The sequence below is a fragment of the Salvelinus alpinus genome, chromosome 30 (assembly GCF_045679555.1).
Source record: "Salvelinus alpinus chromosome 30, SLU_Salpinus.1, whole genome shotgun sequence".
NCBI classification, from domain to species: domain Eukaryota; kingdom Metazoa; phylum Chordata; class Actinopteri; order Salmoniformes; family Salmonidae; genus Salvelinus; species Salvelinus alpinus.
Window position 1 is genome coordinate 43,235,844 of NC_092115.1, and position 10,606 is coordinate 43,246,449.

At 44.5% G+C, this 10,606-nt stretch overlaps 1 protein-coding gene across 1 annotated transcript; it reads left to right on the forward strand.

Moving 5' to 3' along the window:
* The first annotated feature begins 6,936 nt into the window (after window positions 1-6,936).
* LOC139560038 (la-related protein 6-like) lies at window positions 6,937-10,003 on the forward strand. Its single transcript, XM_071376530.1, has 4 exons — window positions 6,937-7,061; window positions 7,221-7,422; window positions 8,494-8,843; window positions 9,071-10,003. The coding sequence occupies exons 1-4, from the start codon at window positions 6,937-6,939 to the stop codon at window positions 9,834-9,836; spliced, it is 1,443 nt and encodes a 480-aa protein (XP_071232631.1). The 3' UTR covers window positions 9,837-10,003.
* Window positions 10,004-10,606: the final 603 nt, after the last annotated feature.

Below are 10,606 nucleotides of genomic sequence, written 5' to 3' on the forward strand. Positions count from 1 at the left end.
CTCAGTGGGTTTTCGAGACTTAGTGTTTGTTGTTTTCCCAGTGTTACTGTGATCCTTCCGTTACCGTTTCTCAGTAAAGTATTATGTTTATCCTTAACCGCTGATTGCTCGTCTGGTCTCTTCTCTGCACCTGGGTCCAACCTCACCACATCACAACATACTGCAATTCCAACCACAAAACGTCTCAAAATACAACAACTTGCCTTGCTAACAGCTAAATGTTTGTTTTTGATCATTTGTTTGTTAATTCTATTTTCTGGGCTCCACATGTTGTCATGGAAAATATGAACGTTATTTCCAACAACCAATGAGCAACTCCGCCATAAATCCAGCACTTATCTTTGGCAATGACAAGGAGTGGCAAGGAGTGGACTGTTAGCTAAAGTGACTGGTACTCAGACTAGCATTTTCCACCACAATCAACAAAACACCAAATCATGGAATTTCTCTTGGAAGAATGGTGTCGCCACCCTCAGAGTTCCAAACACATGTAGAATCTATGCCAAGATAACACAAAGTTGAAATCATTTGAATATATGTTACAATCATTGAAAACAAAGCTGCAGGGACCAAAACGAACTTATAGATACTGCATCTACTGTATATGATTGACTGATGTGTGTATTTCCTGTTTCTCTCTCTTTAGGACCAGTATCAGCTGTGTTACAGGGCTGTTCTGGAGTACCTAGGCAGTTTTGACCACTATGCAACATAACCACTCTGAGCTGAACAGCCTCTGGTACTGAGTTTCCCATCTCAGCCACCGTACCTATCAACCCAACCACATGGCATGTCACCTGACCTGCCACAGCTACCCTATCACAGAGGAGGAGGGAGGTGCTACAGTCATCAAGCAACAAGTTCAACCAATCACAGAGGTCTACTACTACTCGGATTTACAAAAAACACCCTAAAGAGATTGTTTTAAAAACAAACAATACCATGACGACAACTTTTCGTACAGGAGCGAGCGACAGTTCTGACAGAGCTCCGGTCTCTGTTTCCCAACCAACCTCCCCTTTTGTCAAAGTGTAACGAACGTCGTCGGGAGAAGGAGAAGAGGACCAAGGTGCAGCGTGGTAAGTATTCATAATACTTTTAATAAATACGAACACTTGAACAAAAACAACAAAGCGACAAACGAACAGTTCTGCAAGGTGCAAAACAGAAAACAACTACCCACCAGGCACAGGTGGGAATGAGGCTACCTAAGTATGGTTCTCAATCAGAGACAACGATAGACAGCTACCTCTGATTGAGAACCACACCAGGCCAAACACCTAGAAATACAAAACATAGAACAAAACATAGAATGCCCACCCCAACTCACACCCTGACCAAACCAAAATAGAGACATAAAAAAGGAACTAAGATCAGGGCGTGACAGTACCCCCCCCCCCAAAGGTGCGGACTCCGGCCGCAAAACCTGAACCTATAGGGGAGGGTCTGGGTGGGCATTTCACCACGGTGGCGGCCCTGGTGCGGGACGTAGACCCCGCTCCACCTATGGCTTGGCCCACTTAGGTGGCGCCTCTAGAGCGGGGACCCTCGCCACCGACCCCGGACTGGGGACCCTAGCAGCGGGCCCCAGACAGGAGGGAGACTCTGGCTGCTCCGGACAGGAGGGAGACTCTGGCTGCTCCGGACAGGAGGGAGACTCTGGCTGCTCCGGACAGGAGGGAGACTCTGGCTGCTCCGGACAGGAGGGAGACTCTGGCTGCTCCGGACAGGAGAGCGTCGCTGGAGACTTCGTGCCATGGATCATCACTGGAGGCTTCTTGCCATGGATCATCACTGGAGGCTTCTTGCCATGGATCATCACTGGAGGCTTCGTGCCATGGATCATCACTGGAGGCTTCGTGCCATGGATCATCACTGGAGGCTTCTTGCCCTGGATCACCACTTGAGTGGAGAGACACACAGGAGGCCTGGCTCTGGGAGAAGGCAAAGGACTCACCAAGCTGGGGAGACATATAGGAGGGTTAATTCTCGGCGCAGGCACAGGACTCACCAGGCTGGGGAGACATGCAGGAGGCCTTGTCCTTGGCCGAGGCACCGGATACACTGGGCCGTGGAGGCGCACTGGCGGTCTCGAGCGCAGATCTGGCCCCACCCGTTCTGGCTGGATGCCAGCTTCCACCCGGCAAATGCGGGACGCTGGCACCGAGCACACCGGCCTGTGGATGCTCGGCCTGACCCCGTGCTATGGGGTCATGCTCGCCACGGTAAGCGCGGGGAGTGGGCTCAGGTCTCCAACCTGACTCCGCCACACTCCCCGTGTGCCTCCCCCCAAAAGAATAATTGGGGCTGCCTCTCGGGCTTCCTTGCCAGCCGTGTTCCCTTATACCGCTGGTTCTCAGCTCTCGCCGCCTCCAGTTCTGATTTAGGGCGGCGATACTCCCCCGTTTTTGCCCAGGGTCCCTTGCCGTTCAAGATTTCCTCCCATGTCCAGGAGTCCATTCTTCCACGCTGCTTGGTCCTTTGGTGGTGGGTAGTTCTGTAACGAAAGTCGTCGGGAGAAGGAGAAGAGGACCAAGGTGCAGCGTGGTAAGTATTCATAATACTTTTAATAAATACGAACACTTGAACAAAAACAACAAAGCGACAAACGAACAGTTCTGCAAGGTGCAATACACAAAACAACTACCCACCAAGCACAGGTGGGAATGAGGCTACCTAAGTATGGTTCTCAATCAGAGACAACGATAGACAGCTACCTCTGATTGAGAACCACACCAGGCCAAACACCTAGAAATACAAAACATAGAATGCCCACCCCAACTCATGCCCTGACCAAACCAAAATAGAGACATAAAAAAGGAACTAAGGTCAGGGTGTGACACAAAGGCTACTGGTAGCACTAAGAGATTATATTGTATTATTCTATTATCATTATTATGAGATATCATTATGAATATTGATTTTCTTATTATTTAGTTAATGTGTTTGTTTTTTAAATAATCAGTTTAATAACATCAGACATTTATTTTGTCGTAATAGCCTAACTGTCGCCTTCCTTTTAGTTTTTCCATAAACAGTACGTTTTTCTTATTTTAGCACAAGGAACCTGCATTTCTAACTTGTTCCTAGATACTAATAGAGGAGAGCCACCACTTGTTCTCTGTTTGTCTTTGTATCATTTTATTGTTTATTATTCTCATTATTTTTCTGTCTTATTCGTTTTAAAACCAAGCGTGGTTAACTTTGACAATAAGCCTTATAACTTTGCTGTTTATTATAAAAACAATGAAAATAAAGTAAACATTTACTCAAAAGCGTACACCAAACGCCACGATAATTTGGACACACCTAAATCAAAATCAAATCAAATGTATTTATATAGCCCTTCTTACATCAGCTGATATATCAAAGTGCTGAACAGAAACCCAGCCTAAAACCCCAAACAGCAAGCAATGCAGGTGGCAAGGAAAAACTCCCTAGAAAGGCCAAAACCTAGGAAGAAACCTAGAGAGGAACCAGGCTATGAGGGGTGGCCAGTCCTCTTCTGGCTGTGCCGGGTGGAGATTATAACAGATCATGGCAAAGATGTTCAAATGTTCATAAATGACCAGCATGATCAAATAATAGTAATCACAGTGAACAGGTCAGGGTTCCATAGCCGCAGGCAGAACAGTTGAAACTGGAGCAGCAGCACGGCCAGGTGGACTGAGGACAACAAGGAGTCATCATGCCAGGTAGTCCTTAGGCATGGTCCTAGGGCTCAGGTCCTCCGAGAGAGAGAAAGAAAGAAAGAGAGAATTATAGAGAACATACTTAAATTCACACAGGACACCGGATAAGACAGGAGAAATACTCCAGATATAACAGACTGACCCTAGCCCCCCGACACATAAACTTCTGCAGTATAAATACTGGAGGCTGAGACAGGAGGGGTTTTTCTTTATTTTTTCTGTTTTCTACATTGTAGAATAATAGTAATGACATCGAAACTATGAAATAACACATATGGAATCATGTAATAAGCAAAGTAATCAAAATATATTTATGTTTTATATTTTTCAAAGTAGCCACCCTTGATGACAGCTTTACAGATTCTTAGCATTCTCTCAACCAGCTTCACCTGGAATGCTTTTGAAACAGTCTTGAAGTAGTTCCCACATATGCTGAGCACTTGTTGGCTGCTTTTCCTTCACTCTGCAGTCCAACTCATCCCAAACCATCTCAATTGGGTTGAGGTCGGGTGATTGTGGAGGCCAGGTCATCTAATGCAGTACTCCATCACTCTCCTTCTTGGTCAAATAGCCCTTACACAGCCTTGAGGTGTTCTTGGGTCATTGTCCTGTTGAAAAACAAATGATAGTCCCACTAAGTGCAAACCAGATGGGATGGCATATTGCTACAGAATTCTGTGGTAGCCATGCTGGTTAAGTGTGTCTTGAATTCTAAATAAGAAAGACAGTGTCACTAGCAAAGCACCATCACACCACCTCCTCCATGCTTCATGGTGGGAACCACACATGCAGTGATCATCCGTTCACCTACTTTGCGTCTCACAAAGACACGGCGGTTGGAACCAAAAATCTAACATTTGGACTCATCAGACCAAAGGACAGATTTCTGATTTCTGAAGCTTTTATTTGGGCTGCAATTTCTGAGGCTGGTAACTCTAATGAACTTGTCCTCTGCAGCATAGGTATCTCTGGGTCTTCCTTTCCTGTCGTTTTTCTTTGCTTAGTTGAGCTGTTCTTGCCATATTAGGGACTTGGTCTTTTACCAAATAGGGCTATCTTCTGTATACCACCCCTACCTTGTCACAACACAACTGATTGGCTAAAACACATTATGAAGGAAAGAAATTCCACAAATTAACAAGGCACACCTGTTAATTTAAATGCATTTCAGGTGACTACCTCAAGAAGCTGGTTGAGAGAATGCCAAGCGTGTGCAAAGCTGTCATCAAGGCAAAGGGTGGCTACTTTGTAGAATCTCAAATATGAAGTACATTTTGATTTATGTGCACACTTTTTTGGTTACTACATGATTCCATATGTGTTATTTCATGTTTTTAAATGTCTTCACTATTATTCTACAATGTAGAAAATAGTAAAAAATAAAGAAAAACCCTGGAATGAGTAGGTGTGTCCAAACTTTTGACTGATACTGTATTGTCACCCATCTACACACAATAACGGCAGCGTAGCCTAGTGGTTAGAGCGTTGGACTAGTAACCGGAGTTTGCAAGATTGAATCCCCGAGCTGACAAGGTACAAATCTGTCGTTCTGCCCCTGAACAAGGCAGTTAACCCACTGTTCCTAGGCCGTCATTGAAAATAAGAATTTGTTCTTAACTGACTTGCCTAGTTAAATAACGTTAAAATAAAATAACCCGTAATGACAAAGTGAAAAGATGCTTTTACTCCTGAACTTATTTAGACTTGCAAAGGGGTTACGAAGGGGTTACGGACATTTCAAGACATTGCAGCTTTTCATTTTTAATACATTTCTAAACATTTCTAAAAAATATACTTTCACTTTGACATTATGTTGTATTGTGCGTAGGCCAGTGACATCAAAACAAAATTGTATGCATTTTAAATTCAGGCTGTTACACAACAAAATGTGGTGAAAGTACAGGGCTGTGAAAACTTTCTGAAAGCACTGTATCTATTGCCCTGTTGTTCCTGTGACAAATTGTACTCACATTTCACAGGAAAGTGCCTTCATAGCTATGGATTTTCTTACCACAAGTATACTTTACTTTATTATATTTATTTGACACTGTCAATCATAGAAATAAGAATTAATTGAATGGGCGTGGAAGCTCTAACCCTGGTAATTTGACACTCACAAAGGCTTCCTGTGATGTAATAATTACCATGGTAATGTAGAACGTTCATTCAAATGATGCTAACTAATGTGGCTCATGCAATGGAATGTATTTTTTTTCCGTAATGTCATTTGAGTTGATTCAACAAATCACAACACAGATTGATGGGTACACTTCCTGCTTTTACTTCCTGCTTTGCGCTTATGGGTACACTCGCATTGGCCGCCAGTCCACCCGTTATGCCATTATTTACTTGAATGGGGACACCTGTTCTATTCATTCTTATGTCTATGGGGTCAATGCTCAATATCTCTGTAAATGTGCCATTACATGAATCACATGAACAAAGGGGGAAAAGAATAGTGGTGGAAAAAGTACCCAATTTTCATACTGGAGTAAAAGTAAAGATATCTTAAAAGAAAATGACTCAAGTAAAAGTCACCCAGTAAAATACTACTTCAGTAAAAGTCTAAAAGTATTTGGTCTTAAATGTACTTATGCATCAAAAGTTCAAGTTTAAATCATTTAAAATGTTTTATATTAAGCAAACCAGACAGCAATTTTCTTGTTTTTTAAATTTACGTATAGCAAGGGGCACAGTTCAACACTCAGACACAATTTACTGCGAAACATTTATGTTTAGTGAGTCTGCCAGAATAGACGCAGTAGGAATGGCCAGGGATGTTCTCTTGATAAGTGCGTGAATTAGACCATTTTACTGTCCTGCTAAGCATTCAAAATGTAATGAGTACTTTTGGTGTCAGGGAAAATGTAAGGAGTAAAAAGTAGATTATTTTCTTTAGGAATGTAGGGGAGTAAAAAATATAAATTGTAAAGTAAAGTACAGATACCCCAAAAAACAACTTAAGTAGTACTTAAAAGTATTTTTTACCTAAGTACTTTACACCACTGGAAAAGAAGGAGATGTGAGATGGCCATAGAATGTGGCATTGTTGCATTACCAGCTGTAGAATCCCCCATTACTCTAAGCTCTAGATTGCCGATGATTGGAAGTACGGAATCACAGAACTCAAATGTGTCACAATGGACCAGAAGGTATTAAATCCTGTTAAGATGTTCTGTGGCTTCACATTCAGAAGAACCTCCCCTGCCCTTGACCTGGCTTGCTGCTCTCCCTCGCAAGCAGCATGTCCTCAGCAGCCTGTGTTTCGGAGAACCCAAGGCAAAGCCCTTTCACCCCAGGACGCTACCCAGACATACCCATGTCTCCAACTGCCCTCTCTAAAAGCGACACACTGAGTTGCCAGGATGGGTAAGACTTTAGACGATCAACTCACATAGAAAACATTGTACCTTGTCGATTGATATTGCATAGGTCTGTAGAGAATCAGAATGTCAATGTATATAGAAATAATGTAGTTTGGATTTGTATTGTATGTTGAGATGCTAAGAGAAGCTGATTGTCCCATAGGCTCTCCACTAAACTTGCTAGCCAATCGGCGGAGTCCTCCAGCGTGACATCAGGGTCATGTGACCTGAGCAGGCAGATCGTGTCCCAGTTGGAGTGCTACCTGTCCAATGAACACCTGGCAGAGGATGGCTTCCTGCTCAAACACGTCCAGAGGAACAGGATGGGATACGTCAGCCTCAAGCTGCTCACCTCCTTCAAAAAGGTAATGCCAGCTTTATGAGATCAAGTTGGTTCCCTCATTTGCTATTTTATTAGGATCCCCTTTAGCTGTTGCAAAAGCAGCAGCTACTCTTCCTGTTTCCAAACATGAAACATGACATAACACAGAACATTAATAGACAAGAACAGCTCAAGGACAGAACTACATACATCATTTTTTTTAAAGGCACACATAGCCTACATATCAAAACATACACACAAACCATCTAGGTTAAATATGGGAGGGGCGTTGTGCCATGAGGTTTGCTTTATCCGTCTTTTGAAACCAGGTTTTCAGTTTTTTTGAGCAATATGCAATGGAATGGAGTTCCACGCAATAATGGCTATATATAATACTGTACGCTTTGTTGAATTTGCTCTGGAGTTGGGGACTGTGAAAAGACCTCTGGTGGCATGTCTGGTGGGGTAAGTGTGTGTGTGTGTCAGAGCTCTGCGTAAGTTGACTATGCAAACAATTTTCAACACATTAATGCTCCTTATAAAAAGAAGAAGTGATGCAGTCAGTCTCTCCTCAACTCTTAGCCAAGAGAGACTGGCATGCATAGTATTTATATCAGCCCTCTGACTACAATGAAGAGCAAGACGTGCCGCTCTGTTCATTCACTCCAATGACTCTCAAACTTCGAATTCAAGAATTCCTTACAGCCAATTTACTATGATGGTGAATATTATGTAAGCCTGGTCTGAAAAATATTGTGCTGTCTTGCCAACTACAATGACCAAAGGAGTTGACAAGACCGTACAAAACAGATCTGTGACCAGGCTATGTGGATATTGGTAAGGTTTGAAAACACAACCCAAACCTGGGCCATGTTTAGTAGCCAAATGTTGAACACTGCATATAGAAATGCCATGAAAAGAACAAACATGCCTCACTGACATGTAGACGTGGAGGATGATGTGATTCTTTATTCTACATGTCAGTTAGGCATGTTTGTTCTACATGTCATATTTATATCTGAATGTTCCAAAACGTTGCATCTTGCTATTTCATCATTGTAAATAATAATTTGTACTTGATTGACCTGCCTGGTAAAATACCTGTGTGTCTCAGATGAAGGAGCTGACGAGAGACTGGCGTACCACCCTGGCCGCGGCGCTGTGCTCTGATTCGCTGGAGGTCAACAGGGAAGGGACCAAAGTGAGGCGCAGAGAGCCTCTGCCTGATTGGCTGTTGAGTGCCCCCAACAGCAAGCTGCTACTAGCCTGGAACCTGCTTGGGGAAAACACCGGAAGTGACATCACTACCCTCAGCAGCTTGGACCAGCAGATAGCGCTAGAGAAAGCTCTGAAGCTGTTCAGTGCCCATGCTGCCGTGGCCTCGCTGCGTATCCTCCGTCCTGGGAAAGAGCTTCCTGTGGAGCTGAGACGTCATGCCAGGAGGCATGCCGAGCTGGGCCGCAGGTAAAACCAAAGGCAGCGTTTGTTGACTATTGATCATCAATATTGTCCTCAATTAGGGCAGCCTCTATGAAGTCCTGACATTGCTTCTTACTTTAGATACCTGTTGGTGTAATTTTACAGGACTGACAGACATGGGCGCTGTCCTATATACATAATTACAAAGAAATGCATTGCAAAACTGGGAAAATATGGCAAAATATCTCAACTGTTGCTTTCCTTGTCATCAGGACGTGTGCTGTGGTGGAGTTTGAGACCCTGGAGGGGGCCAGGTTGGCCTACCGAGCCCTGCAGAGAGGAGGAGCAGAGGGGGCCGTGGTTTGTGTCGCCAGCCTGGGCACCCCTGGCTCGTCCCACCCCACCAACCGGCCGGCGGAGAAGGAGGGTGAGGAGGACCCCAAGCCAGATGGAGGCCCAGAGGTGACTAAGGTGTCCCAGAAAAATCCCAAGGTGAAATCTAGATGTTTCACCAACAGCTCCCTGAAGGATCCAGTCCTGTCTAGATGTTTCATAAACAACTCTATGAAGGATCCGGAACTACTGAAGAGCTTAGAGTCTGACCCTGCCAAGGCCACAGTCCCAACCCTGGGTTCAGCCCCAGCCAGGCTTTCATGCAGAAGGATCCAGCGCCATAAGTCACTGGACAGCCCCCTGGGCCTGGAGGGTCATTGCCAAACATCACAAAGTGATAGGCCCTCCTCCTCGGACAGCCATGCGTCCCGCGTCCCCCTGGTCCTGTCTAAGCTCCGGGACTCAAGGTCTGGAGGTGTGGGAAGGAGCAGGTGCTCTGGGGACCATGCACAGGAGAAGGTGTCTTGCCCCTGGGTGCAGCGCCAGAAGGTGGCTGCTAGCGCGGCCCTACTCCACCCGGAGACCCCGGGCAAGCTGCGGAGACAGACTCTGCCCCTGAGGGTGGTGCGTCTGCCCCAAGGACCCTACGGTACCAAGGGCTTCTATGGAGGCAGGGGGAGAGGGAAGCTACCTCAGCAGCAGTAATCTGTCTGTCTATTTAACAACTAACGTCTTCTGGATGACACCCTGTCTGTCCCTTTAAATGTTTCGACTGATGAAATGAAATATATTGTAGTGACGATTGTTGCCATGATAACGAAAAAGTTAAGTAATCGAAATGAAAGAGAAATAAAACATTTTTCATATTAAAACACACAGTATTTGTTGTGAAATACCTGTAAGAGCTCTCCGTGAGAGCATTTGCTGATGTCTGTGTTATTACTCTGTTATTCACTGACACTTGTGATGTTGCACCAGATACGGAACCAGGAGCACTGTTGTCCTGCTATATAATACAGAATGAAGATAAATGCATTACACATTCATTTTTACAGTCACCTAGCTCTAAATGGCCATTTAGACGTAAAAATGTAATGACCATGTAATGAGCGTTGTTACAGTTACCTCAGGGCTCTCCAACCCTGTTCTTGGGGAGCTACCTAGTTGTAAACTAACTTGATTCAGCTTATGAACCAGGTAACTATTAAAATCAGGTGCGGTAAATTAGGGATGGAGCAAAAACCTACAGGACGATACCTCTCCAGGAACAAGGTTGGAGAGCCCTGCCCTACATGCCTGGCTCTGGTGAAAAGTAGTGCACTATGTAGGGAATAGGGTGGCATTTAGGATGTATCCCAAACCGAGATGGAAAGGATACCCCTGTATTTCCTACTAATTGTTTCCATGATTTCCGATGTTCTGCATATACAATCGCTTTGGTCTCTGCGTAAATCATATTGTATATGTGTGTTATT

Bases quoted from the DNA above. Each gene is read 5' to 3' on its own strand.
- LOC139560038 (XM_071376530.1), top strand. From the start codon at position 6,937: ATGTCCTCAGCAGCCTGTGTTTCGGAGAACCCAAGGCAAAGCCCTTTC. The intron at 7,062-7,220 runs GTAAGACTTTAG...ATTGTCCCATAG, and splicing joins ACACTGAGTTGCCAGGATGG to GCTCTCCACTAAACTTGCTA. The intron at 8,844-9,070 runs GTAAAACCAAAG...CCTTGTCATCAG, and splicing joins CATGCCGAGCTGGGCCGCAG to GACGTGTGCTGTGGTGGAGT.